General features: G+C 44.6%; 1 protein-coding gene across 2 annotated transcripts; it reads left to right on the top strand.

Moving 5' to 3' along the window:
* Positions 1–369: 369 nt before the first annotated feature.
* LOC142590208 (uncharacterized) lies at positions 370–16,477 on the top strand. Of its 2 annotated transcripts, XM_075702123.1 has the most exons (7): positions 372–538; positions 3,550–3,747; positions 6,749–7,205; positions 7,489–7,588; positions 9,988–10,277; positions 13,755–14,224; positions 16,174–16,477. In XM_075702123.1, exons 2-7 carry the CDS (start codon positions 3,635–3,637, stop codon positions 16,208–16,210), a joined length of 1,467 nt encoding a protein of 488 aa, XP_075558238.1. In that variant the 5' UTR covers positions 372–538; positions 3,550–3,634; the 3' UTR covers positions 16,211–16,477. The 2 variants fall into 2 exon arrangements, with proteins under 2 accessions (XP_075558239.1, XP_075558238.1); XM_075702124.1 differs by lacking the exons at positions 13,755–14,224; positions 16,174–16,477 and having other exon boundaries at positions 370–538; positions 9,988–10,555.
* Positions 16,478–17,030: the final 553 nt, after the last annotated feature.

Raw genomic sequence — 17,030 nt, 5'->3', positions numbered from 1 at the left:
TTTATTTTGTTAGGGTCAGGTCAAGAGTACTAACCGCTGTAAAATGAAAAAATGCCAACGGCGCGACATTGCGGCGTTCCACTACACGCTTTAGCGTCTGCAGTTGCGTTGGCTTGTTCAGACATTAGTACAACATTAACAGCCCTTCCATCCAATTATCTGAGGTTTCCAGCTTTACGGGAGAGATACACAGGGACGTTCGTGTGGAAGTGAGCCTGTGTAGTGACTAGATTTTGTAAATTTCGAGGGCAAATTCTTCAACGGGCTTCGGTTCCTAAACCACAATTGACTTTAGTGGCTCCACACACACACTCAAAATGCCGTCGCCGGCGTCACCCAGTAGATGGCGAAGAGGTCGCTAACGATGCTGGAGCGGCGGGGTTGCTACGGCGCGAAATGAAACATGCATGGCGTCCGTCTCCGTGGCCGAGGCGTTGGGTTTCGCTTGGCGAAAATGTTCGCGCGAGCGCTGTTCTAATGGTACGCGTTTGACTTCACCGCCAAGCTCAGACTTTCTTCTGTCTTAACGACGCGTGACGTAAGTCCTACGCCGAACAACTTCTTGCTCTTTCCAGCCGCGCTTCTGTTTCTGCGCGCCTTAGTTTCGTGTTTGGTTCGAGGTTTGTGTGCAAACACGCTAGCATCATCTTGAATCGGGAAAATCATTACGGCGATGGTGACTGCGTGCGCGAATAATCAAGCGATTGAGCAATCCGCGCTGTGCTAGCGCCATCGAACGAGTGAAGAAGAGTGCCGTGCGTATTTTAGCGTGTCGTTTGTGGCGCATGCAGGTATACTTATTGTTTTTCGCCTTTCGTTTATATGAGGCATCCGAATCGGTGCTTGATGGATCATGCGCGAAGCACCTGATAATTATTGATCTTTCGGTTTTCGTGCGCGTTGTACATAATGGGAGCAAAAGAGTTTGAAGGAATATAAGACTTCGTAATAATGCATCGCGCGCGCGAACGCTTCCCCAGCGATCTTTGTTTATCCAGCTGCTCGGCTACAACGTGATGTACCGAAGCTGTAGTAAATGCCCATTGTTGTCACTTGAAAGGAGATCAAATCCTAAGTGGCTTTTTTTTTCTGCTTCGATTTCACCAACCGTCCAAGCGAAAAATGCACGCGCAACTTCACTACGATTGAAAACAATACACCACACGCATGGCCGGAATTCAGCCACAGAATTAACGTTGCCCCGACATGAAAAATGCCAACCAAACTGTCGTGTCCCACCTCTCTAGCTACCAAGAAAGATGGATATCAAAGAGGAGATGCAGGGAGAAAGAAATTTTGGCGAAAAGTAGCATCATTAGCCTTTTCAATTAAGTCTGCTGCATCGAGAAGGCCAGTGTTTCCTGACGAGGCAGCACCTTTGTTGCTTATGTCACCCGTATAATTTATCTGCACCAGACTCGAATTGCCGTAGTGAGCGCTCTTTGATACCAAACTCAAGAATTAACCTCTCGATCCATGCCCAAAGTATGTCATGGATTTGGACAAAAGTTCGACCTGAGGACCTCTATGGATTATGTCACTACTGGCTACCATGGTGCTGTAATCTATTGAGATTCTTGCACGTAATTGTTGTGTCTTCAGGGTGCAACGGTGCATTCGATGCTGAAATGCATATTTCTGTATTTTTCCAATTTTAGTATGACCATGTTCACACTGGGCGTTAAGGCAGGTGTTCTTGCAGTGAACGCACAAATGTCAGAGACCAAGGCTAAGGCTCACAGTGCTGTCATTTTAAATTGTTCACATTTATTTGTGCTATTTATTGCACCAACATATTGGATGCAACCAAATGGTTCATATATCTATACACTATTCACTTAGTACCCTTTTTCTTCATCGTCCTTGTGTTTTAATTTTTTTCCAATTACCCAGCCATGTGAAAAAATATAGCATATAAACTTATCTCAGAAGCCCTTAAACATTTCTTCATTTGACAGCGCCATCCGTCTAATGAAAGAATCATTGACAATCACTGATGCTTTTCAGTGACTGAAGAATTCCTCGTAACAACACCTTGATTTGGGCGAGTTGGTATCATCTTGACGGTTTTCATAAAAAAGCGCTAAAGACGAAGGAACACATATGACAGGACTGGCGCCAGACCTGTCGTATGTGTTCCTTCGACTTTGTCTTCGTCTCTAGCGCTTTTTTGTGAAAACCGTCAAGAATTCCTCATTTCAGCTGGTAGCAATTGTACTGCAAATGACAAGTAGATTGAGTAAATATTATTGTAGTGAGGATCGAGTAGCTCAATAACCAGGTATATACTAATTCTGAATGCTGCACATTATTTAATATGGCCATACAAGATCCAACCCTTTAATTTTGACCCAACTGGCAACAAATATAAAAGCTGCCTCGACCCAAGATCTCCAAAGATGCGCTTCCTGCACCTAAGCTAGGACTACCAGAACGCACTGCGCACCAGGACGCTCTATTCTTGTCAGAAGAGAGATTTTGGGCCAGTGACAGAGCATGTGTTAGGAGAAAGCACAGGTGATCGGTGAGAAAGAGAATGGTGTGTCAAATGGAAGAATGTTTGAGAATGTGAGTGTCACTGAATTGGCATAGTGAATGGGGCAAGCTGGTCAGAGTTTATGGTTGGTTGCAGCACAATTAACGCAGTGCATTGAAGTTAGTTCTTTCCGCTAACCTCATGTTCGTCTTTCCTCACTTAGGTATGCTTTGCGCTGCAATCAAACCGAGAACGCCGCTGTTGCTCATACCACTATTTTGCAAGGGTGTGCATATATTCAAAACTTTCAAATAATTACTTGAATGTTGGCCTGTTCATTACATTCTTTGAATTGAATAGTCACTGTTCGCAAATTCAAATATTTTTCAAATCGTTTTTGAATATTTCAGATCTTCAATTGTGCACAATCAAGCATAAAATTTGAGAAAGAAAGCGCGTTAAAGTGAATTCTGACAGCCATAATAAAGACATTAAACACAAGTTATGTAGTGGAGCATGGTACGGCACTCAGTCGATTAGACTTTTCCTGCTAAGCTGCTTATTTGTCTCAGTCATCCTTTTAATGAACAAGGCTTCATATGTGCAGTCTAGTGACAGAAACTTGCTGACAATGTGAATATACTAGAATGTGAAGATCATTTGATATTATTGGCGAACATGGCTGCTCACTATTTCAAGGTATTCCATTTGGTCCTGAAAATTACTTCTAACGATTAATGAGTGGAACTGCCTTCTAGTGTCACTGGTTACTATTCATGGTAATAGCCTGTTTAGATCTAGCCTAACTGGTCATTTTAATGGCATAACATGGTCATGCATCAAACTTGTACTTTTGTACCGTGAGATGCTGTTTTGTTTCTCTTCTGTTTGTACACTGTAGCAAACTGACATGTTCATCAATGTACTGTAATCTGCTGTTTATGTGTTGACAGTTACTTGTGGTCGTATGTTTCTACTACTTCTCTCTGTAATGCCCACTTTGGGCCTTGAGGGCAACATAAGTAAATATTCTTTCACCCATATTACTTTTCTTCTTTTTTCTTTTCAAACAGGTCCCCTGTTTTAAGGGAGCCTGCCTATAACGTTCGTCTGTCAACAGAGTGGTCTCGAAAGACTGAAGCATAGTAGCCGTTGGAGATGGACGCAGGGACTACTGTTGAGTTGGCGCTTCTGGAAACTCATGCAATTTGGCCACTAGGATTCTATGTCTGGCTGCCAACTATGCCCATGAAGGAAGAGGCGAACACCGAGTACGTTGATGGGTCTGGAGGGACTGCTGATGGCCACTTTCTCATTTTTGGAGTAAAAGCCGGGGAGGAGGAGGGCAACGACCAAGGTGGTTATTGCAGAATCACTGATGGCTGCGAGTAAGCATTTAACCCTTTAATGACAAGGGATAAAAATGTGCGAAGGAAATAATTTCATCTCAATGTGCAAAATATGGCAAGAATAAGCATATTTAATAAAAAAAAAAAAAAAATATATATATATATATATATATATATATATATATATATATATATTTTTTTTTTTGCGAGAACTTTCAGTAAAAAGGGAAACGCCAGCCATGCATAACCACTAGAAGTGAGCTTCACCCCAAGCAACTCATGGCTTTTCTTACAACTTGCACACAGGGTTGTCGTTTGATGCGAAACACAATCGTACAGCTGCACTTCCTTTAACACTACCTGTGTCATACCACTGCAACTATGGATCTTGTATTGGTTTGTGTGCTCTTTTCGTGGTTTCAAATGAAAGCGAGTCGCGTGCCAAGTTCCTTCCTCATCTTGTCTTCCTGCTTTAATCTAACAAGTGACGCTTACTGCTTCTCATTCAGTGCTGGCAAGAGATGTTTAGCCAGAGACTCTGCACTCAAACCGAGTTCTGGCAAGAAAAACTTTTTTTTCTGGTGTGTTACCTGTAGGAACATTCATTCGTAAAGAGCTAGTACACTGACATATTGATTGGTCACTGGAAAGTAAATATTCTGCAGCATTAACGTGCGTTGCTGGGCGAGCTTGCACGTTCCAAGTGCAGACAAAATTAGAGAGGGAGTAAAAAGGTAAACTAAAGAGCATTCATTTGGCTAGTAGTGCAAGAGAGATGGCAGATGCTGAAAGTTTTTCAGAGGATAATTGCTATAATTCCGAAAATGACACCATGAAAGCAAAATAAAAGTTGGGAAGCAATTCAACCATAAAGCAACATAATCTGGAAATGTCTACAAATGCAAAAGCGCTTAAAAGCGCCACGATTTATGTTTTGAGAAATGCCTAGCCATTCACTTCCACTTGAAGACACTAGCGACATGTAGTTCATCATACTTTATGTGTTAATGCACCATTATTTATTGTTTGTGGTTATGTGCATTAGTACACTATATTGTTGTACTTTCTGTTCCATATTATTGCTTTCCCATTCTTCTATTATTGTTGTTTGAGTGGCACTGGAGTGACTACTTTTGTACAGTGTTCTTGTTCTGTCTGCCTCACATGTTTTTGCCTTTTTGTCTGATGAGATGTGAAATAGATGATTTGACATCTCATCTGATTGGGAAGACGCATGTCAAATGAAAGTTTTGAAGTTTGTAACCTGTTCTTTTCAGTAGCTTTTCTTCCTTATTCATTTCATTCAGCACATCTATACTATGTGTACTAGCCTTTTCCAATTTTCGGAGCTGTAATGTTTTTAGACAGTCTTAGAACAGTGTTGTATGCCTGATGTATGTTAAACGCAAGCCCTTTGTGGGATGCCACGGAGTGTGTCCTTTGGAGAGCTTTAGTTTAACGTATGGGAACACAGTCATTCAAGCTGTTAAAAGACAGGGTGCCGTCTGTTGCCTCCTGCCAAACATATCCAAGCCAAGATGGTCCATTAGCAGGGATATCTTGTTATTTCTATCCCAAGACGTCCCGTCAGGCTTATGGATGCCAAAACCAGAGCATAGCGCAAGCCGGATTTCGGAGCCTGAGCCAGGGCTCATGGCTCCAAGCTGAGGCCTGGCTTGGGCCCACACTTGCATGACCAGCAAGGGCTGGCTTGTGCCTACATGACCAGGCCCAGCCGGGGCACACCGGAGGAACTCAGTGTACATGACTTAAAATTTTAATTGGTTTGATGGTATATCAAAAGTGATGGCAATTAAACTGCAGTGCCAATAAAACATTTCCGGAAATATTTCTTTTTCTTTTTCAACCAAAAGAAGTGTACAGCTAACATGCAAAAGCCATGAATATGGCAAATCAATACTGTGGAAGTTGGAGGAAAATACATGAAAGGGAAACAATTTTTTATTCTTTCTTTTTTTTCACCCCTTTGAAAACAGATTATTTCCATTGATGAGCTGGCTTGTTCAAAGCAAAATTAATCAGCATTGTGTTAGCGAGTTGAGTTTCTCCAAAACACTTAGAGAGTTAACTTAGGCCCATCAGTGAATGTAACCAGCCTTGTCCTGCGGCTTCAAGTCCGAGCCCAGGCCCGAAGACATCAGGGGGAGTATTCTGTAAATGTCCACCTACGTCTATTTCGTCTGCTGCCGAAGTTCGAATTAGCTGGGCGGGGGTAGGTGTCGGAAGGAGACAGGCACTCCCAACTAATCGACACTTAGGCAGCACACGCAACGGGCATGACCACTAGGTTGACACTTACAAAATAACCCCCCCACCCCCCTTCAGGCATGAATCCAGGGAAAAAAAGAAGCCCTAGTCCGTGCGGCGCTGTAGCGAAAATCGCTGAACAATGTCAGATATTGGACGTGCTCGGCATTCATAACAAGCATTTCAGGTGAGCTTAGAGAAGGCCAAAGCTCATCTCTGCAGTTACTGGCAACCAGCAATATCACGAGTGTAGCAACAGCACAACAATTCATGCTAAAGGAAAAGCCATAGGTACCGCCATGTTTGACATTTTGACATGCACACTATTCCTTAGCGTGCATAAATGTTACGCACGTTAAACTCGCCAAAGAATGTATGCTAGCATACGTAAATCACAGAAACCCAAAAATGTACAGAGAATGTGGTGTGAGGACAACGCGTTTTCTTCACTTACGAAATGCATTTGCATTTGCTTGCCAACATTATTCTAAAGATGTCTATTATATTATGTTGCACATGGGAATATTGCTTTGCTTCCATTTATTAGTATGACGTCCCCTTACCAAATACCTCCTATGAAACCTTGAAGGAATTTTTAGGCATACAAATATTTTGACAGCTGGTTGACATTAATGGGCCATTTTGTTTGTTCCAGCAACATCTTGGGACACATGGAGGAAGAAGCAATATACAGAGAAGGATCAGATTCCGTTGACAAAAGCAGATTGCCAGAGAGTCAAGAGAACCACGGGAACATTTCGATAAAAGTTGAAGAGAACACCACGGAATCAGATGTGGCAAAGTGTTCACGTACAGAACAACTTCAGAGTCCAATGTTCCAGGTCTCTTTTGGTGGTGACCAAGTGATGATGACATGCGAGGAGGAACGCCTTGAGCACTCATTTGATGCCGGCAATCACGCGCAGCTATTTCATCCTCGGGCAGTTGAGGATCGGCATTCCAGCCACTCCAACAACATCTTGAAAGGCATTAAAGAGGAACCAAGAGACGAGAATGAACCTGTAGCTGAAGTGGAAGGTAGTCCAGCCGGAAATCGAGGGAACGGCGAAAGCTACGCTGTAGTAAAGGTTAACGTCGAAGAAGATGAACAAGTAAGCAGCACAAAACATCATCTAGGGCTGTACTTTTGGTCAATAGCTTTAGGGAATTTGATCACTTTTGCAAGATGTTGCATTACTCGGCTCATACGCCGAACAGCATTCCAAGCACGCTGTCTTGGCACGGTGCTGGGAACGCTGTTGCTTGTAGACACCGACACATCTGGCACCGAGTCATATGAAATCTTGTGAAAGTGATTGCGTCCCCAAACGTGGTTGACTTGGAACAACACTCCTGGTAAGGCCTGAAAAGGTGCTCAATGCTTTTGTAATTTAGGTTTCTGGCCGGGACCAACTGATGATGCACGTAAAAGAAGAACCTGCCAACCACTCTCACCCCAGCTGTGACGACTCCATGGATCTGCTGGCTGATGAAGGTGAGCTTTCCGCATGTCTGTGCTTGTTTGCAACATATGTTTGGTTGCTCCTAGTTGGGTGGAACACTGTACTTGGCAACAACCTAAGAATTCATTACTAGCTCCGTTCACAAAGCCACATTGTAACTGTCCTAAGTGCCTGCGCACTAGAAAACACAGTTCTCGAGAGACGCCCACATTGAAAGCAGTTCACTTCTGTTGTGACATGGCAAAAATAGGTTATCCCCAGGAGGCCCAGCAATGGAACATTTGTCTGACATATTTGACAATAGAATGCTCAACACAGCAACTATGGAAACGGCACATACCCAGTGAGAAACAGTTTTCTGACTCACATTGGGACCTGTTCTACCACCTGCAGGACAGGTTGAAGCTGTTTCCTGCCAGATTGGGAGCTTTCAATATGGCAAGATTCAGTGCGAGCTCATTTTACGATGCTCATTGAAGAAGTCGGTGAAGTAGCAAGTACTTAAAGTACTTATGCATGCAACAAAGTGTTCCAAAGCATTTTTGGCATTTGTGATGACTGAAGGGATACAAAGAAACTAACATTTGAGCACCGAGTTCATTCATCTTTTTGTCTGGTTCGTGCATTTTGTGACGTCCAATATATTCGACACTAAGCCTCAACCACAACAAAACCTTCACGGAATTACACATGGGGTCTCCCATCATTTCAGCGAAAAGATTAGGTGGTTAGTTGTGTTTGCAGAAGTAAAAACGATGTTCAGGTATACTTTTTGTAGAAGATAGGGCCCGTGCCAGTGGTGCAACAGCTGACAGGATTTTGGAGAGGATCGAACAACCAGGCGCTTCTGACTTGGACTTCTCAGACAGTGAGTGAAAACTCCGCAGGGGACACCTCCTTCACTCCGTCAGTGTCGCTTGACAACTTGGAAGCCAAAGTCATTAAACGAAGATATCCCTTTGAAATCTGAGAACAGAAGCCATGTACAAAGGGGGAAAAAAGCCGACCGATGGAAATGTGTACTCACCCTTTTTATTTTTTTTTATGTAACTAAAAGTAAACATAAACGGTAGACTTCCATTAATTGATTAATCTGTTAAACGTCCCAAAAGCTCTGCCAGCTGAAGCTAAGCTCTTCCTCGGATGGGGCAAGGGTAGTCCCATCCAAATGAACTTGGAGTTAGGGGTAAACTCTCTCTGCAGCGTAGCTGTCGCACAAAGTGGACACATGACTCGCAGAAATGTTTGTCAGTACACCACAGGGCGCGCAGCCAGATGACAGCTATGACAAATGATGTAAGTCACGTGCTATGTATATGTATACGCTCAGGTAAATCGCGGAACTCGCAGAATGCCATGCCACAGGACTGACAGGACCTATGAAACGAAATTACCATAAGCAGTTACTGCAAGGGGTGCAGGCCACGTGATTTTGGTTTTGACAAGTCCACTGGTTCTCACGGCGCATCTTTTTAGAATGTTTTCAAATACATCGGAACATCTGCACATATTCATTTTTAATATTTACGTCAGGCCCAAAGCGGCTACGTCCAAAATGTGCATCTTTTCTTCAGCACCTTAGCTTTTCGTACTGTAACCGAAACTTCCCCTGTTGCGCTTTTTAGAAGAGGGAATGACGCGGCATAGGGATTGATGTGACAGGGTATAGGGGTTTGTTGTTTCAAGGAGGACCGGTGGTATGCAGCACTAAGTAAACATTAATTACCTGATTAGCATTGCTGGCACTCCAAGTTCTCAAGGTAGTTCCAGCTTTTCTTTTTGCCACATCGTATATTCCTCGTTAAGCATTGCGATTCCTGCAGGAATCACTAGACCAGAAAAAGGTTAACCCTCTATGGCCGGCTGTTGCCTACAGGCAACGAACCAGAACACAGTTTTTTTTTTCTTGCAGTGTTTTGATATTGAATATGGAGTTTCTGGCTAAAGGTCTTCTTCGGCCAACACTGAATGACAGGCAGCAAGCGCCACTGTTGGCTTAGGGCAGGCCCGCCGTACCAGAAAGAAGAAATTTGGCACGTGACCCACTTTCTTTTGAAAGCACGGTCAGAGGGGAGAGACCTATGCAAGTTTTCCGGCTGCACTGGTATCGGACATGTAATGCAGAGCAAATGTAAGTATACACACATGGTTAGCACACAATGAGAGCTGTCTGTACAAGCCATAGGTGGCTTGGAGTGAAGCCCACCAGTTTTCTGCCTGATGTTGCCCTTCTATTAGCAAAAAAAGCTTCCGTAAAATATATATATTTTTCTTTTTGTTGGTCATCCTTATTCTAGATACACTTTGTACATTTAGATGGAAATTTAAAAATTTTTTTTTGGTGATATATGTCTTTAAAGGGCTAAGTGACTGCCGCGTTAAGTCCTTGCAAAAGGTGGCAGTAACAATGAAACGTTGATCGAACGTGCAGCTGGCAGATGCCCTGGTGCATTCCCTGTGGCGTCCTCGTCCCCGTCACTGGATGCACCGACCGGGTGTCCAAACTGGGTTCTGCTGAGCTACAACGAACTGGCAGAGGCCGTGACTCAGCAAGTCGGCGAGCGGCTAGACAAGGACGTGAAAGCACTGCTCCTGCCTCTGGAAACGAAGTGCAGTGACCTGAGGGAAGCGCTCAGACAGAACCGCCACAAAATGGTCCAGCTGGGCAAGCAGCTTAGCGATCTCACACCTAAGGAACACAGGAAGAAGAGCCAGGCACAGGTAGGAGGCCTTGTCAGCCGAGTCAGGGTGTCTACCATTGGAGAAAGCCTGGAATTCTTCAATTACCGGGCATGTGTAACCTGGCCATGTTACCCGCTGTGGCTGCTCAGTGGCTATGGTGTTCGGCTGCTGAGCACGAGGTTGCGGGATCGTATCCCGGCCACGGCGGCCGCATTTCGACGGGGGCGAAATGCGAAAACAGCCGTGTACTTAGATTTAGGTGCACGTTAAAGAACCCCAGGTGGTCGAAATTTCCGGAGTCCTCCACTACGGCTTGCCTCATAATCAGAAAGCGGTTTTGGCACGTAAAACCCCACAATTTAATTTTTTTGGCCATGTTACTTTGGTATCCACGGCAAGCTTGCCTGGGGGGGTATTCTGTAGGAGTCCACCTAGTGGACTGTCCATTTCGGCCGCCACTGATTGGCTGGAGCCGCTCGTCTCCTCCTCCCTAATGCAGCTGCATCCAATCAGCAGCGGCCGAAATGGACAGTCCACTAGGTGGACTCCTACAGAATACCCCCCCTGTAATGAATTTGTCCGATGCAAATCAGTTCTGTGGGAATCTGCAAGATGGAGGAAGAAAGCTCATCAAAGGCGAAATTGTCATCCACCGGGAGCAGTGAGAAGTTGCAAAAAAAACCCGTACGGGTTTCTCGCAATGTTTCACAGTTGAAGAAGAAATTCATGCTAGTGCTCCTAGCTTTGTGGATGACAATTTTCCTCTTTTGCGAAACTTCCTTCACCTCGTGGATTTCCGTAGAATCGATATGCCTTAGTGCCTCTGTGCGTCTAGTTTTTAATTAATTTGACCTCGCTCTGCTATCTGCTAGCTTCCTGGTTAGCTCAGATTGTAGAGTGACCGTCCCTTGAAAGGAGTTTGTCCCGGGATAGATCCCCGGATTAGCAGGGATGTTTCTTGTTACTGCAAGGCTTTTGTTGCAGTAGCAATTATATGGGCACCCTTGGTAAATCTTCGCTGTCATTGGCTTGATGATACGGTTATATATATATATATATATATATATATGTAATAAAGTTACTAAACAAAAATGTCTGCTGACCAAATCTGATTTGATCATGTTACATCCAGCACAGAAGCCCACTGCCCTAACTACTAGGCCACAGACACGTGCCTCAAGAGGCATCATCGAACACCCTCAAAAGTTTCCCATGCGCAGGCCAGCGTGTGGAGACGCATCATGCGTTTTCCCAACCATCGACGGTTTTCCTGTCGGTCTCAACTCGTGCACCAACCATCGAGGTGCGACATCTGCAGCACTATTGGCATTGCTCTTCATCGTGCCAGCGTTGTGGGACGCCCGGTACCTGCCAGGGTGCTGCTCCTACTGCTCAGCAGGAATTGCCTTGTGTGCTGCGTTGTGCTACGATGTCGCACCCGCGTATACTGTGAATGCCGTCCAACTGCAATGCTAGACTTTGCCATCACTGTCAACACCTTCACCCTTCTGGTGAAACTGCCCCTTTTTTAGGGGACCATACCTGCCAACTATTCCGAATTTGCCGTAATGTTTACAAATTTGCGTTTGCTCTACGATTTCACTGATGTTTGGTCTATATTTATTAAAAATAAGTCCTGCTTGCAAAAAAAGATTTTCTCATTGGTGCCTGACCATATCTTTAGAAGTCCTACAAATGCAAAACACCACTAAACCTGCTTCAAGCAGGTTTATTTGGACAAGTTCCTAAAGCAGGCACAATCTTCGAAGTCGCTCAAAAAAAAGAAAAAATCAGCATGTTGCTTGTCACTTTGTGCTGTTCCAAGTTTGCTGCTGGTTTTGTGTTGCGTCCATCATCATTCATAATGTGCTTATGCATCCCGAAAGAGGTATGTGCACAGGGAGAGTTAAAAAAAAAATCAATGCACGCAATTCCCCCTTTATGGTGTTGTGCCCGCAGGATTTTTGCAAATTTTCACAGTTAGGCAGCTTTGGCAGGCCATGTCGGTTTCCTTTGTAACTTCGTGCCACAGTTGGGTGACTGACAATTTTTTTCTTTAATGAACTTGTCTTCATTTGTTAAAGGGACACTGAAGGCAAATACTAATTCGACAAAGACTGTTTAAATACCATTTCAGAAACCTCGCAAAGCTTGTTTCGTGCCAAGAAACGACTTAGTTTACGAGAAAATTGTGACTGAAGGGTCCGAATACCGTTTTCGAGATTCAAATCTCCCGCCACCCAAATGGGGGAGTGGTGACGTTACATACAACCTTTGCTGCCGTCGGTGAGTCAAACGGCGCGCGACAGATGGCGGTACCGAGCAAAGACAGAGCGGCAGATTCCGCTGCGAAGCCACTTTTTGGTCAATTGGCATAGACCATTCGGGCATCCAGTGACATCATGTGGAAGCTGAATTCTCTGCTACTTGTAGTATGTGTGAGTTTCGCGAGCCAGGAAAGCCAGCACAGCAGTACGCAATAATGAAACCTTTGGACCGTTCACGTCGTTGTCAAGGACAACTTCAATTAGTTCTTTTTTCTCGATAGAATGGGACAAGTAGTATTTTATTTCCTCTTATAATACAAGGATGTTTTTTGCAAGAAGTGGTTGAGTACTAGTGACAGAATTTAACTGAGGAGTGCTTTCGTCATTGGGAAAGTGCTTGAATGTCCCGGAGGAGCCTCTAATCATGTCCTGCATTTACCTCATTTTCTCTATTGTTAAGGCTCTGTTCACGATAATATTGACGCGTTGGAGATTCTCGAACACTAATCTATCACTATAGCTTGATTTAATAGTTGCCTTTACTGTCCATTTAAGAGGAGGACGAGGGGCTAAAATTGTGATTTTCGCCAGAAAAGCACATTTTCTTATTGCGTTTGTTTTGGATTTCTAGACGTAAAGAAGTGCATCAACAAGTTTGGTAGCAATCTTCTCCGTAGAAAAGAAGAAAATGTATTCTCTTCTCGTGACAGTGGCAGGCACTCGCCGTTGAAAGCACCCATGAATGCTGTATTCAATATGCGGCCGCAGAGCGCAGGACATGGAGTGAATGCCCACGTTTGAAAGTTTGTTTTTCACACATTTCAATCATGAGAGACCTTCCATCAAGAGTACAGTAGACCGCAAAGTAAAGACTAAAAAAAGAAAGGCATAATTATGGCTGCGCTCGCAGATGAGGGTGCTGGACAGGTTTAATGCTGAAAATAAGAAAGCGAAGACGACTTGAAGCAATTATCGCAGAGTGAGTTCGAGTTGAGGAGGAAGGTCCAACAAGTAAAACAGGGCTCCTTGATTAATTATTTTTTAAAACATGGTACTTGCCTTATGCTGCACTATAAACCTTCTAGCAGCTATCTAACAGAAACAATCAATGCCTTCATTATTTCTAGTTTTCCTACGGTCGCATGCCTGATTGGTCCATGGGACAGCCATAACTTCTTTTCTATTTGATCTGTACTAATGAAATTTAGAATAAGAATGCCTTATGCAGGTAACCTTAACTCACGTGCAGGACACGTCGGAAGAAGACTCGCACATCTCAGCGCCTGTCTCCAGGTTTGGGACGTCGCACAGTCCGGGCCGCAGAAAGAAACATCGCCACAGGTACCCCCGCACTTTGTGGAATGAGCACCTTGTGGAACTCCAGAAGACTGCGGAAAAGTATCTGCAGGAGAACCTTAATGTGCAGCGTGCCGGTAGTGCAGTGACCAGTGCAGTGACCAGAATAGTGGACCACCAGAGCCAGCTGGACTCGCACGAAACTGCAGAGGACGGGTACCAGCATGATCATCTCGAAGTCCGCAGAGTGGCAGTTGCCGAGTGCCAACGAAACCGTGCCGAAGTGCACGGACCGGCAGTGGCCAGGCCCCGAAGAAAAGAGACGTTCGAAGTGTTGCAGCCTCGTTGCGGACAGGACAGTCCGGAGAACTGGATTCCGTGTGAGGTCGAGCTCCACCCTGGTACTCCCTACAATCCCGACAGGTAGGTGGCACCTCAATGGGCCTAGTGCATGATGGCTGGTCTAACTCCCGATGTTTGGTTGGGGTCCTGGGCGATTGTGCTAGTGCCAACTCCCAATATGCGTGCTGTTACCAAGCTGTTGCGTTCCTGTCTGACAGAAGTTTTCTATCTGGTTCATTTGCACTGTGATGTCGTGGTTGGCCTTCACTTTGTCTAGTGCTACCGTGCAGGGAGACCAAGACTAGCACTTTGAAAAAAAGAAAACGGGACAGAACTTTATGCAGTGTAGTGTTTACACGTACATAACCTACATATCCCCCTGCACTCCAGCATCTTGTACACAGGGTCCTTACACCTCTTTGATGTCCTTGAAAATCCCAATGTTTGGTAAAAGAGATGTAAGGACCCTTAATACTCCTTGAAAATAATTTTTTTTTAAAACTGAGGTCAAGGGCAGCTTTTGAACATTAAAAGTAACAAACTCCGCATAGCGAATGCCACAGACATTTTCCATTTGGAGAACAATCGCAGAAAATTTATTTTGAGAGAGTCACCAAATGATAGCAATGTGGTGTGTCCACAGCCACCTATGGCAGGCTTGTTTAAATCACCATTGCCATTGTGGAGCTAGACAAAGTCAAGTAAAGCGACCACCCCGTGCCACTATTTTGTTGTCTTGACAGCTAATTTACACTGCAGCCATCACGGCTCCATTTTTCGAGCCTGGTGGAAAGCAGCTTCCAGCCATTTGATTTTTAACATGACAAGTATTCCCAGCTGAAGACTAACGTCACTATACTAACCGTCATGCCGGAAAGCAATCAACGTCATTGGAGAAATGAACTTGTAAAAGTGACCTGAAGAGCTTGAACCAACCATGTGTCCAACTCGGGAGCTGTTTAGCTGCCAGAAATTTCAGCTAAGATCAAGGGGACGACTGTTCTACACTGCATGTGTATGAATAAGTTATGTTCGCTCTTCCTAGAGCTTTCGCCTTGATCACCCTTGAAATCCCTGAATTGGCCTTGAATTTTGAGTAAAATGATTCTTGCCGCCAGCTTTCGTGAAAATCGACACTAATTTGACGTAGACAGCTGTACCGTCACAGGCAGTGAAAAGTGTTTGTGAAGCGCACTTCGAATACTGCAATATCCCCTTCAGGCGCAAATTATGTAGGGCTGTCTATAAATGTGCCAAATTTACACTACTTTATTGCGTGGGATTCATCACATCTGCAAAAAAGAAGGTGGTAGGGCGGTGTTTTGTGCATTTTCTGATGAGTCATCCTAATTAGAGTAAGTTTTTATCTATTGTGCAGTCAGTACTTCTCTGTTTCCGCACTATAAAAAATTCAGTCACATGCTTGAGGCACGTTTTGCACAGATTATTTCTTCTATACTGCTGCCAGTATGCGGCAACGTCAAATGTCCCGTCAAGCATGGTAGCACCTTCAGCAAACTGGTTGTCTGTAGCAGTACATAGCACATTGAAAGTAAAGTCGAGGCACGTTGAGGGTGCAGGGGGTTCAGTTCACCTGAACTGAACCCCCTGCTTTTTTTCTTGGCCCCCCCTCGCCAGAACTTCATCCTCTAACGAGGACATGGCGGCAGAAGTGAATATGACACAAAAATGCGGGACGTATCATGAACATGCCAAGCCACCACATGGTGTTGCATCTTCGTATGTGTATCTTTTGCTTAAGTTTAGGCCTTCATTTAATGAAAGCACACACACACAATTTGAAAATGATGCGCCAGTGCTTCTGTAACCCTTCCTCTACCGCTGACGAGAGCACTGGAACCTGTACCGATACAGCTGGCGACGGACATTGTCGTCCTGAAGCGATGTTTTTGGAAAATGCTGGGAAATTTGGTGCGCTTTTTCTCATTTTGCGCGGTACGGGAAGGGTTAACGAGACCTCAGTGTTGTGAAATAGCCAGTGATCACTTACGTTTTCTTTTCTCCGCAAGCTTCTGGGATGCCCCTTACTCCATATGGATGGACTGAGGGATGAGGTACCACTCGGCGTGCGCCAGTCACGCTTTCTGGAGCAGCGTGGGAGTTTGTGTCTGTCGTCTCACAGTGTCTCTTGGGACAACTGGCTGCGAGTGTTAGCCCGATTGTCACAACCGTCGTCTGCTCCGTCGCTGTTGCGGCACCTATTTTTGTTGGCGGAAAGTGTTTCCGTGTCACTTTATTTATTAAAAAAACAAAAAAGGAATGCCAGCAACATTTTACATTTGGAATGTTGGCATACGTCGCATTTTTTTAAGAGAGCTCTCTCCTGACGGATAGCAATGCCTGCATTGCTGCAAGCATTGATCGAAGGATAGCGATGCCTGCAAGCATTGATCGAAAATGTATCGACAGTGCAGGAAGTTTAGTCCACGTGTGCAGAAGGTTGGTGCCATGAAAGAATACTCATTTAACAGCTTCGAGTGCTCAGACCACAAGACAGTCCGTCCCCCCCCCCGAGACATTTATGAACGACTTTCCCATGTCAGCATTCTGTTTTGCACACGAACTCACTAGACCTGCAAAGACAACCTCGACTGTGATACCATGGGTGAAGCAACCGCCAACTACGATCTCAAAGCACGGAAATGAGTGCAGCGATATGATTTTGTGCAACTGCAACATTCTGTGCCAGTCGCAGGCAAGGGTTTTGACTGTAGCCTTTACTGTGCTCGTCAATCCATGTCTGAATACAGACCTCTACATTGGCACCATATCTATAGTCTGGGCTGTTGTACCAATAAAATGGCTCCAATTGCAAAGTGGATGCAAATATTCTGTCTGCCATTGCCTGCATCTTTGAGAAGCTAAA

Source organism: Dermacentor variabilis, chromosome 8 (assembly GCF_050947875.1).
Source record: "Dermacentor variabilis isolate Ectoservices chromosome 8, ASM5094787v1, whole genome shotgun sequence".
NCBI lineage: Eukaryota > Metazoa > Arthropoda > Arachnida > Ixodida > Ixodidae > Dermacentor > Dermacentor variabilis.
Note: the sequence above shows the minus strand (reverse complement) of the source record. Positions and strands in the feature narration are given on the sequence as shown.